This window comes from Microcaecilia unicolor, chromosome 3, assembly GCF_901765095.1.
Source record: "Microcaecilia unicolor chromosome 3, aMicUni1.1, whole genome shotgun sequence".
NCBI classification, from domain to species: Eukaryota; Metazoa; Chordata; class Amphibia; order Gymnophiona; family Siphonopidae; genus Microcaecilia; species Microcaecilia unicolor.
The window spans coordinates 331,098,509-331,116,395 of NC_044033.1; the positions used below are offsets into that span (position 1 = coordinate 331,098,509).

At 45.0% G+C, this 17,887-nt stretch overlaps 1 protein-coding gene across 1 annotated transcript in view; it reads left to right on the forward strand.

The window, feature by feature from the left end:
- Nucleotides 1-17,887, forward strand: part of TMEM181 (transmembrane protein 181) — a 78,415-nt gene that overhangs the window by 26,709 nt on the left and 33,819 nt on the right. Inside the window, exons 4-7 of the mRNA XM_030195498.1 lie at nt 395-485; nt 4,440-4,561; nt 12,167-12,286; nt 16,668-16,748. Of these exons, the coding sequence (XP_030051358.1) occupies nt 395-485; nt 4,440-4,561; nt 12,167-12,286; nt 16,668-16,748 (414 nt within the window). The remainder of the gene's footprint in view (nt 1-394; nt 486-4,439; nt 4,562-12,166; nt 12,287-16,667; nt 16,749-17,887) is intronic.

The following is a 17,887-nucleotide window of genomic DNA, read 5'->3' on the forward strand; positions in this document are numbered from 1 at the left end:
CTTGCTTTTGTTTACTTTTGTTGTATAAAGATCTCTTGCCATATTTATAGCAGCTTTTAGCTTGGACTACCCACTTCTCCTATACCTACCCATGCCATTGGCTCCTCCTTCAGGTATTCCCCCATTTTACCAAAATCAGCATGTCTGAAATCCAGTACTTTGAGTTTTATGTGTCTGCACTCCGCATTTGCTGTTATATCAAACCATATTGTGTGATGATCACTATTGCCTAAGTGGGCATCCACCCAGATGTTGGAAACAGTTCCTCCATTTGTGAGCACTAGATCCAGCGTCTCCCCACCCCTCATGGGTTCCAAGTGCAGATCAATAACCTACCTGTGTATTTGAACCGTAATATTGAAGATTGCATCCTTGAGGTTGGTTTGTATTTCAGATTAAGCCATTTGAACTGAATTCCCCGCCTATGACTGGCTACAATCAGCAGCTGTGGCTGACCTGTGTCATCCTGCTGGACCAGTCAGATAGTAAGTGTCTCCTTGCTCTTGTGTTTTCACTTACAGAAAGCCTCTAGTTGTAAAATTAATGATAGATGAACACTTAAAACAGTGGCCTTGTGATAGCGGTGTGGATGGGGGTCTCATGGGGAAGCTCCTCTTCCCTTCCAGCAGAGTTGTGTGGTTTCTTCTCCTGACATATTTACCCCATAACATACTCCAATGTGGCTGGTTCAGGCTGAATTAATGGGCCTGAAACTAGTCACTCTGACAGCATCTAAATTTAAAGAGCTTCAAAATAAGTTCCTGACCATTTGTTTGAGATTAGTGACTTAGTTCAGTTCCTGTCATAATGGCCTGCACCAAAGATACCTAACAGCTTAACATCCACACCCCTCCTTGAGATTAGTCTGCAAGTTCAGTGGCTGGGAGGAGATCACAAGTCCTTCTATCCTTTTCCTGTTTAGAAACGATCTATTAACTAATCAGTTGTTTATTGAATTAATGATTACTTGGAGTATTGGATGCAATTTTGGGCAGCACATATGAAAAAGATGTTGCAGAACAGGTACAGAGAAAGGCAACCAAAATGATAAAGGCACTGGAACAACTCTGCTACAAGGAAAGGCTAAAGAGGTTAGGGCTCCTCAGCTTGGAGAAGACGTCTGAGAGGAGATATGATTAGAGGTCTGTAAAATCACCACTAGAGTGGAACAGGTAAACACAAAGGGCTAGATATGGCGCTTGAAAAATCTGTGCAGAAAAAAATTACACCTAGGCGTATTCTCTAAATTACACTTAAAATTTATTGAATCAGCCTAAGTTTCTGAGCGGTATATAGAATTACGCCAAGCGGCTCTCCATGCAACCAAATTGGGTCACGTACATTTAGGCCATGTTTTGCTAGGAGTAAATCTTGACTCCTAAATTAAGCACAGCGCAGGTGTATTCTATAATAATGCACATAGATTGTAGAAACGCCCATGCCCCGCCCATGGTCATACCCCCTTTTCAACTAAGCGATTTAGAATTTAGGCGCACCACGTTACAGAATACACTTAGCGAGTTGTGCTTGCAAATCTCAATGTTAATTAGTATTGATAAGTACATTAAGTATAGCCATACTGGACAGACCAAAGGTCCATCAAGCCTAGCATCCTGTTTCCAACAGTGGCCAATCCAGGTAAATACCTGACAAGATCCCCAAAAAGTACAAAACATTTTATGCTGCTTATCCCAGAAATAAGCAGTGGATGTTCCCCAAGTCTATTGTAATAATGGTTTATGGGCTTTTCCTTTAGGAAGCTGTCCAAACCTTTTTTAAACCCCGCTAAGCTAACCACCTTTACCACATTCTCTGGCAACGAATTCCAGAGTTTAATTGCACATTGAGTGAAGAAACATTTTCTCCGATTCGTTTTAAATTTACTACTTAGTAGCTTCATTGAATGCCTCCTAGTCCTAGTATTTTTGGAAAGAGTAAACAGACGCTTCAAGTCTACCCTTTCCACTCCACTCATTATTTTATAGACCTCTATCATATCTCCCCTCAGCCGTCTTCAAGTTGAAGAGCCCTAGCCACTTTAGCCTTTCCTCATAGGGAGGTCGTCTCATCCCTTTTATCATTTTCGTTGCTCTTATCTGCACCTTTTCTAATTCCACTATATCTTTTTTGAGATGCAGTGACCAGAATTGAACACAATATTCGAGGTGCAGTCGCACCATGGAGAGATACAAATGCATTATAACGTCCTTATTTTTGTTTTCTATTCCTTTCCTAATAATACCTAACATTCTATTTGCTTTCTTAGCTGCTGCAGCACACTGATTAGCTAGTTAACCAATGCACATTGTTATAGAATATGCTTGGAAATCTAGGCGAGATATATAGTATCTGGGGGCAGTTGTTTACTCTTTCAAAAGGTACGAAGACTAGGGGGCACATCATGAAGTTACTAAGTAGTACATTTAAAACAAACCTGCAGAAACTATAACTTCCTGAAGGAAAAGTCCATAAACACTTATTAAAGTAGACGTGGATGGGCATAATCGAACGGGGCGCCCAAGTTTTCCTGAGGGTGTCCCCGCAGGACTGCCCCGTGAAGGGGCGGGGAAACAGCTATTATTGAAACAAGATGGGCGTCCATCTTTTGTTTCGATAATACGGTCGAGGACGTCCAAATCTCAACATTTAAGTCGACCTAAATATTGAGATGGTCGACCTTAGAGATGGTCATCCCCGGTTTTCGGCGATAATGAAAACCGAGGACGCCCATCTCAAAAACGACCAAGTCCAAGCCATTAGGTCGTGGGAGGAGCCAGCATTCGTAGTGCACTGGTCCCCCTCACATGCCAGGACACCAACCGGGCACCCTAGGGGGCACTGCAGTGGACTTCACAAATTGCTCCCAGGTGCATAGCTCCCTTATCTTCAGTGATGATCCCCCCTCAACCCCCCCGCAAAACCCACTCCCCACAACTGTACACCACTACCATAGCCCTAAGGGGTGAAGGGGGGCACCTAGATGTGGGTACAGTGGGTTTTGAAGGGCTCACATTTACCAGCACAAGTGTAACAGGTAGGGGGGATGGGCCTCGGTCCGCCTGCCTGAAGTGCACTGCACCCACTAAAACTGCTCCAGGTACCTGCAGACTGCTGTCATGGGCTTTCGATTATGCCGATTTGGGCGACCCTGAGAGAAGGACGCCTATCTCCCGATTTGTGTCGGAAGATGGGCACCCTTCTCTTTCGTAAATGCCCCTGATGGGGAAAGCCACTGCTTATCCCGGAGGGTTAGCAGCATAGGATCTAGCAAATTTTGGGGATCCTGCCAGGTATTTATGACCTGGATTGGCCACTACTGGACACAGGATACTGGGCTTTATAGATCTTTTCATCTGACCCAGTATGTTCTTATGTAAAGCCTGCTGCTCTCTCTTTGCCTTCACTCAGCCTCTCCAACTTGCCCATTCTTAACGTTTTATAACCCATGATAAGTTACAGGCGAGGCCTCATTTGGAGTACCTTGTCTTCATTCTGGAGACTGCATCTTCAAAAGGATATAAACTAAATGGAATTGGTCCAGTGTGTGATTACTAAAATAGTCAATGGTCTTCATAAAGCATATGGTTACAGACGTTAAGAGCTAAATATGTATACTTTGAAGGAAAGTCGGGCAAGGAAATAAATGATAGAGGCATTTATATACCTCCAATGTAGAAATGCTCAAGAGGCAGGCCTTTCTCAATGGAAGGGAAGCTGTGAGGGGCCATAAAATGAGAATAAAAGGGGAACACTTAAGAGTAATCTAAGAAAATTTCTTTACAGAAAATGTAGTGGATATATATAATAGCCTCCTGGTGGGGATGGTATACACGAGGTTAGTATCCAAATGTAAGAAAGCATGGGAGAAGTGCAGAGGATCTCGGAAGAAGAGAAAGGCATTGTAGAGCTGAGCACTTGGTATGGATGGGTAGACTGGATAGGCTGTATGGTCTTTTTATGCCATGTTTTGTTCTATACGTTTCCTCTTGCTGTCATACCAGACCTCAAAAGAGTTTGGTTTTGTTTAATATCAGCTGCTGGCAGATGTCGGAATTCTGCCTCTAGTTTGAAGTTCTTAGCTTTAGTTTGTCTCCTACCTCCTGAACTACCAAGCCTGAAAAATCACATTTTTACATTTATGGAAGTTGAGTTCTTCTTCACTTCTGTCACTAGGATCTGTGTAGGTTTGACCACTAATCCAGTCGTTAGGTTCCAGACCATCCTTGATTATAATTTTGTGGCTCTACTTTGTCACAACCCCCTTAGGTCCAACAGAGACTGGACAAAAACAGGTAGTAAGCTATTCATTACAAAACATTTTCTGCAACTCAAATTGCTCCGTGTTATCTGGGTGGTTTGATTTTTTTTTTTCCTAATTTTAAAAATTATTCTGATTGTGTGCATTGTTAACAAGCTACTGCTATCCTCATGTGTGACAGATTCTTACATCCAGAAGAACTTTAACTTGGTGGTTAAAATCCAGGGAATAACAGATGCTGGGACTGTGCCCTATGTCAATAACCAGGAGCACAATCGTTCAAGGATACTGAACTGCCAGCGAGTAAGTGCTTCCTCTTAGTATTCTGTTCCATGCAATGTGCTGCAAGTGTCTGCATGTGCTGATTGTAAAAATACATCTTGCAAGGAACTGACCTGTCCTGGTCCTTGTAAATAGTTGACACCTAGCTGTGAAGTTCAGTCTCATGAGGAAATGCCAGGAAGGTTTGCACTTAAATAAGCAAGTGATTCCCCTAGTGATATGTGCCAGTATATGGATAAGGAAATCATTCTGCAGTCATGCATGAGTAATTCTATTCACTTGTTTAATCAATACCTTCCTTTTGAAGACATGTTTGCTGGTTGTGATGTGTTTTCTCAGCTTACCCGTTGAATCAAAATATCCAATCTTGTTGCTATTTCCTGTTCAGAAATTGTTTGAGAATGAAAAATACTTTCTTTCTTTTTTTTTTTGTTTTTAATTTTCACATTCTAAATGCAATTTCCTTTGCATCAGCTCCACTGTTCTGACTGAACAGGTGTTATCTCTTCCTACCAGCAGGAGGAGGTAGAGGAAACTGAATTTTACTACTGACATCACCAGTATAAACTGGTGTGCTACTTGGAACAATCTAGCATTTATTTTAACCTTCAGCAGGTGATCGTGCTGTCTGTGTTCCTTTTCCTGGCCTAGCTCACCACTCTCCTGGCCACAGCTGCACTGTGTGGTTGAGCCTAACGGACACTCACAACAGTGGCGTAGCCAGACCTGACTTTTTGGGTGGGCCCAGGGCTAACAGGGGTGGGCACAATGTATATAGGTATGAGTAGTGTTTCTTGTTTCTTGGGATACTACAAAATAATGCCTTAGAATTCTGCCCAACAGCTGCCGTGCATCAATAGAAACCACATAAACCGATATTTGTAAATATAGTTACATTATGCCATATCAAACTTGACCAGACATAAGTCTACTATAATGGCAAACATCTCAACGCACACGACAGGATCCTGAATTATAATTACAGCAATGACATGTAACAGCGTATTCAAATTCTGGTAGCACCTCAATAATAGCAATAAAATCCCGTCACTGCCAGGTACTTTGTGAAGTAACACTAAATCCTGCAAAGAGGCTTCTTAGAGCCTATATTGCAAACCATAACACCAGTTCCAGTAACAGTACCTTTAAAAAGGCAGCAGTGAATATACACAACAGCAATACACATCCCATTGGAAAAGCCAGACAAGTCAGACTCATTGATCCCCATACAAACCACTTGCCAGCAGAAACTCTCACCTGCTCGCTCACATGCAGACCACAGACCAACCCTCATCAATTACAGAATAAAGGACCAAAAATTAGAAATGTATTGATTTTCTAAATTTCTATGCCACACTATCTCTGTAATTTTAAACAGATCACAATTCAACACACATCATTTTAAAACATATTAAAAAACATAAACGTTCCCTTCCCTACCCCCCATCCATCCCAGCAGCCTGGCATCAGCTTTTCTCTTCTCTACCCCCTATCCATCCCCGTAGCTTGGCATCAGCCCTTCCCTTCTCTCCCCCCCCCCCCAACCATCCCAGCAGCCTGGCATCAGCTTTCCCTTCCCTACTCCTTATCCCTCCCCTTAGGTCAGCATCAGCCCTTCCCTGCTTACCCCCCCCCCCATCCATCCCTGTAGCCTAATATGAATCCTTCCCTTCCCCACCATCCATCCCATAGCTAAGCATCAGCCCTATCCTACCACCCCACCCCTCCCTGTAGCCTAGCGTCAGTCCTGTCCTACTCCATACCCACCCCCCATGGCATTAAATGTAAAAGACTTTTTTTATGTCCTGGACAATGCAGAGCCCACCTCTGCAGCAGTCCACCCAGAGAAACCCGCATACACTTTTTTTTTTTTAAATTTTAACCTAGGCACTGCAGAGACCGTCCCCACCCAAAAACCCACCAAAATGAAAGAAATAGACAACTTTTAAAAAATTAACCTGGGCACTATTAAAATTTATTGTTGGTGAATTTCTGGGTGAGGATAGGGTCCTCATTGCCTAGGGCAAAGGAGATATAGTTAATGAATATACTTTTTGTTATTGCCCTAGGCAGTGAAGAGTCCACCCCCACCTAGAAGCCCACCATCAGAGCCATCATTTTGATTACAAGAGTAATCAAAATGCTAGCTGATGGTGGGCTTCTGGGTGGGGGTGAACTCTTCACTGCCCAGGGCAAAAAAGGTATATTTTAATCATTTAAATATATCTTTTTTGTCCTAGGCAGTGAAGTGCTTACCCCACCCAGAAGCCCACCACCACCAGCCAGCATTTTGATTTGAGTACAATTACTACATGTTAAAAATTTTTTTTTAAATATATGTATTTATTACCTGGCTTCTGTAGCTGTATTGTGGGGCAGTGGGGGAGTGCTGCTACTGTGATCGATTGACTCCCCAAGAGAACCAACTGAAAAGAAAGTCATAGACCTGGCCGGTAGGCAGGGCACATGGCACAGACAGGCACATTGTGGCCTAAGGAGCCCCACGCGCCGTGACACAGCCAGGCCAGCAGCCTTCCCATGCGGCACTGTGTGCAGCGCGGTGCCATCTTGCCCGGCATGCCATGTGTACTGCAGGCAGTGCAGCGTGGCGCTTGCAGCTAAGGGTCCTTACTAACGGCCGCAAGACTTTAAATCAAGATTACATGAGCGGCGTGGTGTCACTGGGCACGGCGTAATGCAGGGAGCGATGGCTGAGAGGAGGACCAAGAAGAACTGCTGGTCAGTGCTGACTGCCAAAAATAAAGCAGGTGGGAGTGGGTGGTGGCTGAGTGGGTTCTACCGTGACGGCAGAAGAAACTAAGGCTGTGGCTGCTCAGCTGCTGTAAAACTGGGTGGGCCTGAGCCCACCCAGGCCCCCCCATACCTACGCCCCTGACTCACAATCTTGGACCATACTTGGATGAGTGCAGAGCTTGGCTCTGCCACCCCTATTCGCACTTCTTAGTGCCACTGTTTAAGGAAATAAAGCTATTGGGTTAAAGCTGTTATTTCAGCTTTAAAACAAAGGAAAAATAAAAAAAAATGAGAGAGAGACAGAGCAGAGCACAGGGAAATCTCCGGCACTAAATGAACAGGGGATTTTCCTGTTTTCAAGCATCCTCCGAGAGCTTTGGGGAATGGTGGAGTCGCCGGAGCCCAAAGCCAAGGCAGGCCCAAGCGGACAGGCCTGTGGGTTTTTCAAGAGCTGCCTTTTAAGTAGAGCTGTTGGCTCTGTCTGTCCCCAGTGTCATGGGCCATTTCCAACTTTGGAAATGGGGCAGGGACCCACCGGTCCCAATTGACTTCAGCGGGAGTGGCACCATTTTGCCTCGGGCACTTTTTTTCTCAGTCCCTATCAGGACTTGAGGGGGTGGGAGGTCTTTCAGTCCTACTCCTCTGTAGTCCAACTGATGGGGAGTCCCTTTGGGTCCCCTAGGACTTTTTGGCTTCAGGACTTGGCCCAACTCATTAAACAGACTCTGCAGTTGGATGATGGGTCCCCTCCTTCTGGTGGCACCCAGCAGGGGATCCGTTCTGGGTTCCAAGTGGCATAGAGCAGATTTGAGGGTTCCGGAGGAGTCAGGGAAGGGCTCGGAGGCCTGCTGAGGCTCCTTGTCCACTGCGGATTCCGATTCCAAAGATTCCCCACCTCAGGATATGGAGGAGGAGCATTCTCATGGGATCAATCTCACTCAGAGAAAGGAGCCATCTCATCTTATTGAGGATGTCACACGGGCCCTGGCCATGCTGAAGTCTTTTGTGACAGATTCCTTAGAGGGGAATCCACTGCTGGAGGGGCTGTGCCACTGGGTCATGGATGCATTCTCTGAGTCAGCTGCCCTTTATGGGGTGTGTACTCTTTGGGAACCTGGAGAAGTTGGTGAAGGATATGAGGGAAACACAGCCTCTCCATCTCTATAAGCTGAGGCAAAAGGGTCCCTTGCAATCCAGTGGCTGCACCTCCAGTGTCAGGGATTTTGGGTTCATACCTATGTTGTCGTCTGGCTGATTCATGCTGATTCTGCTGTGGAGGCCACTTTGCTGACCTCTCAGGTGATTTCCCTCCTAAAATCCTTGGGCTGGGTAGTTCACTGGCTCAAGAGTCATCTGGTTCCATCTCAGTCCCTGGAGTATCTCAGGGTTTGCTTTGACACGGCCAGAGGGATGATGTTTCTTACAGAGGAGCGGGTGGAGAAGCTCCAGGCACAATTGTGCCAGTTGTGTGATCTCCCGGAGCCCACGGTTTGGGAATTCTTGCAGGTTCTGGACTCCATGGTTGGTTGCAACTTTGGAGGTGGTGTCTTGGGCGAGGGCTCATATGCGCCCCCTGCAGCAGCCCCTGTTGTCCTGTTGGACTCTGGTCTTGCAGGCCATTCATTGTCCTGCTTACACCATGGCAAGTCTCAGTCTGGCCTTGTGGGACAGGCCAGTGAACCTTCTGAAAGGAGTTCTATGGGATCCTCCTCAGTGGGTAATGGTCACCATAGATGAGTCTTCTCAGTTGAAGAGCTTGTTTCCTGTGCCGAATAGGCCAAGGAACCTGGATGAGCCAGGAAGTGATTTGGTACATCAGTACTCTGGAGGCCTGGGCGGTCCACCTAGCCCTGTAGGAGTTTTGGCTATTCCTCAAGGGGAAAGCGGTCAGAGCGATATTAGGCAACACCACTGCTATGGCCTACTTCAAAAAGCAGGGCAGAACCAGGAGTCAGGCGGTGGCTCTGGAGGCAGCATTTCTCTGTCGGTGGGAGGAGAGCCATCTGCTGGCCCTCTCAGTGGTCCATATTGTGAGCAAGGACAGTGTGCAGGTGGACCTTCTCAATCAATCTATCCTGGATCCAGGTGAGTGGGAGCTGGGGGCCCTCACCTTTCAGCTCATTGTGGAACACTGGGGCCCCCCACGGTTCAACCTGATGGCATCCAGGGTCTCTATGAAGGTGGAGCTCTTCTTCAGTGACAGAGGGAACTGGCCTCCCAAGGAATAGATGTCCTGATACAGCCATGGCCATTAGTGGGGCCTCTTTACATTTTCCCTCCATGGCCTCTGATAGGCTGTTGATTGTGCGTCATCCTCATCTGGTTTTGCTGGTGGCTTCAGATGCCCAGTGGTTGGATTTGTCTTTGGCAAGGGTCAGTAGAAATGAAAGACTCAGATCTCTTTAGGCTTACGGTCTGGCCATTGAAAGGAGGTGTTTAAAGAAGCATGGGTTTTCACCCGCGGTGGTTTCTATGCTGCTCCATTCCAGTAAGTCTTCTACATCCTTGCCATACCTCAGGGTCTGGTGTAGTTTTGAGTCCTGGTGCAGGGAGCAGTCTCAATCTCCCTGGAGGACTCGGATCCCTGATATTTTGAGATTTCTGCAACGACATGGATCAGGGGTTGGCTTTGAGCTCCCTGAGGACCCAGGTGGCTGCTGTATCCAGTTTTGGGGGGAAAGTCAAGGGTACCTCTCTGGCTTTGCATAGAAAGGTGGCTTGGTTCCTGAAGGGGAGGCACATCTGCACACCCCACTTTCTTCCCTTCGTGGGAGCTCAACCTGGCTCTCTGGGTGCTGTCTGAGGCTCTGTTCGAACCTCTGTGCTTGGCTTCTATCAAGAACCTTACTATCAAGGTGGTATTTTTGGTGACTATCATGCCGTCTTGTAGGGTCTCAGAGTTGTAGGCCCTGTTGTGTTGGGATCTTACCTTTCCTTCTCGGAGAATTTGGTGTCCTTGCATGCAGTTCCCTTCTTTCTGCCGAAAGTGTTGTCTCTTTTCCATGTGAATCGGGAGGTTTGCCTGCCCTCCTTTAGGGAAGAAGATTTGGCTCTGCGGACTGGAGGCTTTACAAGTTGGAAGTCTAGAGGCTGCTTCTGCAGTACATGAAGGAGACAAATGATTTTAATCTCTGACCACCTCTTTATGCATTTCCATAGCCCTAGGAAGGGCCAGGTGGCCTCTAAGGCCTCCATGGTGAAGTGGATTGAGGCAGCTATTGAGTCTGCCTACATCTGCAAGAATCGTCTGGTGCCTCAGGGGCTTAAAGCGCACTCTGTTAGGGCTCAGGCCGCTGCCTGGGTGGTGTCCCCAGAGGAAATTTGCAAGGAGGCAGATTGGTTGTTGCTCTATTCCTTTGCTAAGCACTGCAGATTGGATATGGTGGCCAGAGTACTCTCGGATTTTGACAAGATCGTTATTTGGGGGGGGGGGGAGGGGACCTTGTCTTCTCCTCCCAGTGAGTCTGCTTCAGTGTATCCTGTTCATGCAGAATGGTGCAGCTGATGCAAAGGAAGGAGAAATTATAAATTTCTTTCCTTCAGTCACCTATACTGTTCTGCATGCCCACCCTTTTGAAGATCTCAGCCTGAGATTCTGGGTGTGCTCTGTGATCCCTTTTTCAGTTCATGTACCACACACACACACACAAAAAAGAGGAAGAGTCATTTCTTATTGTGAGTGGCAGCAGTACGAGGTTCCTGTGATATTGCTATATCCTGGTATATGCTGGGTAACGAGTGCCACTCGGGTGTTTTGCTCGTTTGATTATCATTGCAGCTGCAATGGTTGATGGGGCTGATGCGTTACAAAGGGGCCTTCTAATGCTTGGACATATGCGTACTGTATTGTTCCAGGGAGCCTGGAAATTGCCAGTGAGGGGCCTTAGTTGCAAAGAAGTGACGAGATCAACTGGAGTTGGAAGCACTGCACCAACAAAAAAAAATTCAGCAGACTAGCTGGGCCCTATCTTATGTGGCATTATGTTGACTGTAGCTTGACTGAAGAAGTCAAACTTCATTTACTTTGTGAATAGGAAGTATTACAGTGGATAGATAATACTGCCAATATAAACAGCCTGCATAAAACCATATAATTACATTGATATGATGGGCCTAGGGGTGACAAAAATAGGTTGTTTTGGGCCCTGCACAGCTACATGGAATACCGTGTACATGAATGAAATCTTCTCTGCTGTCTTTCTGTTTCCGAGTCACAGACAGAGCCACAAATAGATCCTCAAGCTGCACTGACAAAGGAAGTGGTCTCCAAAATGCTAGGACAGGATCCTTCTATAGTGGTCCCTCTCTACAACACAACCGACTGGTGCCTGACTGTACACTATTCTGCACCTGAACTAGCTTGCTACACACACTGTAACTTAGACCAGTTCCTTATATCATGCTTAACTATATAAAGAATTTGCCTTGAGTTTAGCCACATGAATTTCAGTGCTCTTAAATGTGTATATTTTTGATCCTGTTTCTTGGTAATCCTATTATTAGGTTTCAATTTGCTGTTTTCAAGTTTACCTCATTGTATTGTACTTGGTCATTTTAATATTGTGATGCTGTTAATAAAATTGTAAGTTTTCACCTGTAAATTGTAAGATTCACTGCCTTAGGTGAATCTGTTCATAAAGGCAGTAACTCCCAATAAATAAATAAACCAAACATCTTTCCCTTATATTTCCTGTACATTGTTTGTTATAGCAGTTAAAATTCTGCTAGAACAGGCCCTCTCACTAATAGGTGCTGGCAAATGTGTAAATTCTGTATTAATTGGATAATTTCCCATAAGCCCTGTTTTTGTTTAACTTGCAGTATTTTGGGGAGCTGTGACTGCTTTTGACTTTTTGTCATGTGTTTCTACAGAAATGTGCAGAAATTATTGTGGTCCATCTTGGCTACCTCAATTACACAATGTACAAGGTCATGGTTGGCTTTGAGGATTTAAAAAGTCTGAGTTACCCCATCAAGGAGCTACAATTTGCAGTAAGTTCTTCTTTCATACCACTTCATACCACTGATGGATACTTTGTGTATATGTTTTCTATAACATTAGTGTTTTTCTAACACAGATTAAAAAAAACACTTTATTGGCTTTTCCTGGCTTGCCAGTAAGGAGTTGCCAGAAGCACAACTAAAGGTGGTTATCGGCAATGGACATTTGGTATCTCTTCAGCTTAACTTACTATGTGATCCTGATTTCTGAGGTGCATATGATTTTTGTGATAGAGGGGGCAGATCCTCAGATTTTAAGTACCATTCACTGGTTGAAGGAGGAGGTTGACAGTGCATTGAGGAAATAATCTCTAGGTCCCCAAGTGTGCCACCTTCTCGATGAGCCTGAAGTATCCCAAGGGGCAAGGGGTGGGAGGAGGTATGGGTGCAGTTCATTGCCTTTACATGAAGCAAAAACTAGATGCAAAAGTTTATTGGCTGCTGGTTTTCTCAAAATGTTTCAGAATGTGAATTGGAGGGGAGGAAAACCATTCTTATTGTTAGGTAAAGCGGGGATCTGGCTTTATTTGGAGACCTGGCGTCCTGCATTAGTGTTGGAACAGTCTGTGATTTATACTGCGAGATGAAAGCAAAAATGTTTAATGCATGTTTGGACTAGAAAGGCATGTGATGCCACTTTAAACAGTATTTAAGCGTCATATACCTTTACATGGAGCATAGTTCTGCAGAGTTTGGTTTCAGGAAGTTCTGCAGATGTTCGGTTTTAAATTTCAGAAGAAAGTGAAGGCTTGGCTGTTTGACAAGGCCTTTGGTTCCAGAATTGTGTGAAGTGGGCCTGTTTTTTTATGACACCTTTGGGAATGGTTGGGGAACAACTGAGGGGCATGTGTAGCAAGCCTCATGATAGAGCCATAGCTCTACTGTGAAAGTATTACTGTGGAAAAGGCTGCAGGATACAGGATTCAGTGAGCATGCAAATTACTGCTGCATTAAATTTGTAGACAAACAAAAAAAACACAAGGAGCCTTCAAAAATGGGGACATCTCAAATGCACTTTATTCAACAGACCTGCCACGGTGCTTGTTTCAGGAACTATAGCCTGCGTCAAGGGTCAAATGTGTTGACAAAACAACATTTCAAAAGTGCTTCCCGCACTGATCACACTCTGTGGCCCACCAAAAGCAGTAATCCGCAGCTCATTGCTGAATATTACCCATCCTGTCAGTACATGAGTGGTAATTTGGCTCACGCACTGACAGGAAAGGTGACATTAAAAAAAAAAAAAATTTAAGCAAAAACAAAGCATACCGGCATCTCCTTCCCTCCTGAACCTATGGTTCTGTGTAGAGCTCGCTCCCCCCTCTCACAATTAAGAATTCCCTGGTAGTCTAGTGGCCCCCCTTTCCCCCCTGACTCAACACCTTGTCCTCAAATTAAAAAGAAATTTTGAATCCCAGGTGTCTAGTGGCACCCGCCCACTACTACTACTATTACTTATCATTTCTATAGCGCTACTAGACGTACGCAGCGCTGTACACTTGAACATGAAGAGACAGTCCCTGCTCAACAGAGCTTACAATCTAATTAGGACAAATAAGAGATAAGGGAATTACTAAGGTGGGAATGATAAAATATTGGTACTGAACAAGTGAGTAAGGGTTAGGAGTTAAAAGCAGGAGAGGCAGGAGCAATGTCCACTTGCTCCTGCCTCCACCGCCACCATCTTGAAAAATGGCAGTGCATCCTGATGATGCACCGGACGGAGCCTGTCTGCTATATAAGGGAAAATTGCCTTATATGCCAGCAAATCTGCATGGGAGGGAGGGAGGGAGGGAGATGCTGGTATGTTTTTTTTTTTTTAATGTCACTCTGTCAGCATGTGAGCCACTCACCACCCATGCACTGATAGGAAGGGTGATATTCAGCAATGAGCTGCTGATACTGCCACGATTTTAATTTGCAAACTTACTGAATGCTGCATCCTGCAGCCTTTCTGCAGTGGTACTTTCACAGGTGGGCTCGGGAGGGGTGTGAGGGTGTCACTAGACACCAGGGATTTAATTTTTTTTTTAAATTTTATTTGAGGAAAGGGGGTTGGGTCAGGAGGATGGGGGTGGATCACTAGACTACCAGGAAAATCTTTTACTTATGGGTGGGGGGGTGGGGGTTAGTTCAGATCAGATTGTAAGGGAGTGAGAGGACCTGTAGACTACTTGTGGGGGGGGGGGGGGGGGGGAACAATGCAGGTATTTGGGTTAGTGGGGAGAGAGGGGCTGTCGGTAGACACCCTTCTCTTAACCAACCCTTCTATGCTGCCCTGGACACCGACATAAATTTCATTGTGGTAGTCACATGGCCAAAGCTGGGGTTTTTTTTTGTTCTTGCTGTTCTTGCATGCCATGGGATAGCAAATGTACCGCATTTGCTAGCAGGGTTTCCACAGGAGATAACATACTGAAACCCCTTCTGCATTGCTATCCTGCGGTTAAATTATTCATTTCGTTTCAGTATTTATATACCTTTTAGACCTAAGCAGTTTACAGTTTCATTTTACAGGTACTGGGTCTGTCCCTAGTGGGCTTTCTAAGTAGGACATTGTACTACTGTTGTACCTGGAGCAACGGAGGATTAAGTGACTTGCCCAGGGTCACACAGAGCTGCAGAGGGAATTGAACCTGGTTCCCCAGGATCTGAACCCACTGCACTAACTATTAGGCCACTCCTCCACTCCAACTATGTAAAACCCATGGTAATCACATGGGAAGCTTTATACATAGGCCCCCAAATGTACTGTTTGTGGGGGGGGGGGGGGGATTGGACAGTTTTGTTGTGAGTTTGTACTGTTTTGACTTCTCTTTGAACAATTTTGAAGGGGTGAGTAATCAAGTGAAATAAATAATAAATATGTTCTTTCTTTAAGAGGGGCCACATGCTGTCAGTATAAAACTGAATAGCCTTGAAGGGCTTAAATTTAATAAAACACAGCCCCCCTCCTATATCTATTGGTGGTACTGGTACGTTTATATAGCAGCTGAGTGCTACTGTTTTTTGTTTTGTTTTTACCTTTTTTAACTTCACTAGTACAGGACTCCCAGCTTAGTAAACTGCATTTCTGGGTTGCAGGCATGGGCTTTGGCTTGTCGTGTCATCACATTAATTTGGGGTGGAGCATCCTGCTGGTACTGCTACAGAGGTCCACAGTTGGGAGTCAGTGGTTGTTTCTTCCTCATTTTCCTCTTTCCTTGAGCTATTTTGCTGAGCAGATTTTCAGGCTCATTTTAAAAAGAGAAAAACATCCAAAAAGTGACATATCGGTATTTTTGAAACCTATTTTTAGACGTCTTTCTCTGAAGTCCGTCAGAAGGACGTCTAAATCTTAAGGGGGCATGCCAGGGGTGTGTTCAAGGCGGGACTTGGGAGTTCCTAAGACTTAGACATCTTTCAGCCATAATGGAACAAAACAAACGTCCAAGACTAAGACGTTTTGAGCTAGACCTGTTTTTATAACGACTAGCTGCAGTGGAAATTTAACCCACTTCCCCAGGATCAAAGTCTGCTGCACTAAACCACTAGGCTACTCCTCTACTCCACACAAGAGGTGCCCCAAATGACCAGATGACAACTGGAGGGAATCGGGGATCACCTCCCCTTACTCCCCCAAATCACAAAACATTTTTCCAAATAGCATTTTCAAACGTAAAAGACTTTTTTTTGTAGAAAATGACCTTTCCTGTTCTGATTTTGGACATTTTACAAAAAACGTGCAAATTCAGACAAGATGTGATATCCAAAAATGCCCCTTGTGTATTTGACTACTCAAAGTCACAAGGAGCAGCAGTGGGAATTGAACCCATGTTGCCAGGATCAAAGTCCGCTGCACTAACCATTGAGCCACTCCTCCTCTGTTTTGGACATCTTGCATTTGGACGTCTTTTGTTCGAAAATGGACCAAAAAAAAAGGACGTCCAAATCACAAGACGACCATAGCATTTTGAAACACAAAAGATAGACGTTTACCTTTTTCGAAAATGACCTTCTTTCCTGTTCAAAATGTGGACGTTTTTGTAAAATGTCCAAATTTTGATTTAGACATTCTATCGAAAATTCCCCTCCATGTCACCTGCCTGCCTGAAAGCTAGCAGGAAGCCTCCAGTATGGTGGCACTTGTGACACAGTGTGGTCTTTTCACTCCTATTGTATGCAGTTCCCCTTTTTCTATGGCATGAGGCCTGTCTGAAGACATGTCCCTGCGCTCTGTAGTAATGTTGATCAAATTGTGGTAGGTATCCACAATGCCATCTAAATACTGATTCTGAAAATCTCTGTCAAGAATCATAGCTGATGGTAGTGTATTGTGGCTTTATATAGCAATGTTTTTCCTAACCTGTTTTTCACCCCATGTGTTTTGCAGTGGAAAACGTATAATCCAGTGTTCTCACAAATGGAGATTTGGTTCCGCTTTGTGTTTGTGGTTCTCACTTTCATAGTCACGGTGAGTGTGATTTGGAATGAGTGTTTTATGTTTGGGTTTTTTTAAGGCCTCAGCTTTGTTTCTAGTAGTTAAGTTGGTTGGTCCTGTTCAAAAGCAAAGTCTTTTATTGAGTTGTTCAAAGAGCACACAGTGTATGTAGCCAGTGGCGTTCCTGGGGGGGGGTGGGGGCGGTCCGCCCCGGGTGCACGCCGCGCGCGCATGTGCCTGTCCTCCATTGTTCCATGCTTCTTCTCTGCCCCGGAACAGGTTACTTCCTGTTCTGGGGCAGAGAAGAAGCATGGAACAACGGAGGACAGGCATGCGCGTGCGGCACCCCCCCCCCCCCCCACAGCGGCGTGCACCCGGTGGGGGGGGGCGTTCCTTTGCGGGGGTGTCCTTTCGCCGGGGGGGCGCATCGGCGATCCGCCCCGGGTGCCAGCACCCCTAGGAACGCCACTGTATGTAGCAAATAGAAATACACAATATATCATGACAACTTTGAAACATAATAAAAACAGCAAACTCTATAATGTTATTGCAAACAGCAGAATCTGTACTCAAGGTGTACAATATCTTGCTTCTACACTAATTCAAGAAAATACTGACAGTTTTAGCTGCATTTACAAGAATTCTTTTGAAATGGATTAGGAATGTTTTTCCTTTGAATAGCAATAAGTTTAGAAAAATAAATAGATCCAGAAAAATTATTATATCTGTGCTTTAATATTCTAGTTTCTGGTTATCTGAGAGGCTAAAATGTTAACAAATCTCATAGTTGATATAAAAAATACATTTGAATTCCTATGTAGAGAGATACCCTTTCCACCACATTGCACTCTTAATCTCTGCATCAGAGAGAATGGTTAAGCCCAATCAGCCAATTGGGTCAACCGTCGACTAATTTGGGGCTTTCTAGCTAGCATGGGAGGCGTTAGAGGGAGGTTTGATCCTTTGGTTTGTGAAGCTTCTGTTATTCATAGGAAGGGCCTAGAGCAGTGGTTTCCAAACCTGGTCCTAGAGGCACCCCAGCCAGTCAGGTTTTCAGGATGCCCACAATGAATATTCATGAAATAGATTTGCATGCACTGCATGCAGATCTATCTCATGAATATTCATTGTGGGCATCCTGAAAATCTGACTGGCTAGGGTGCCTCCAGGAC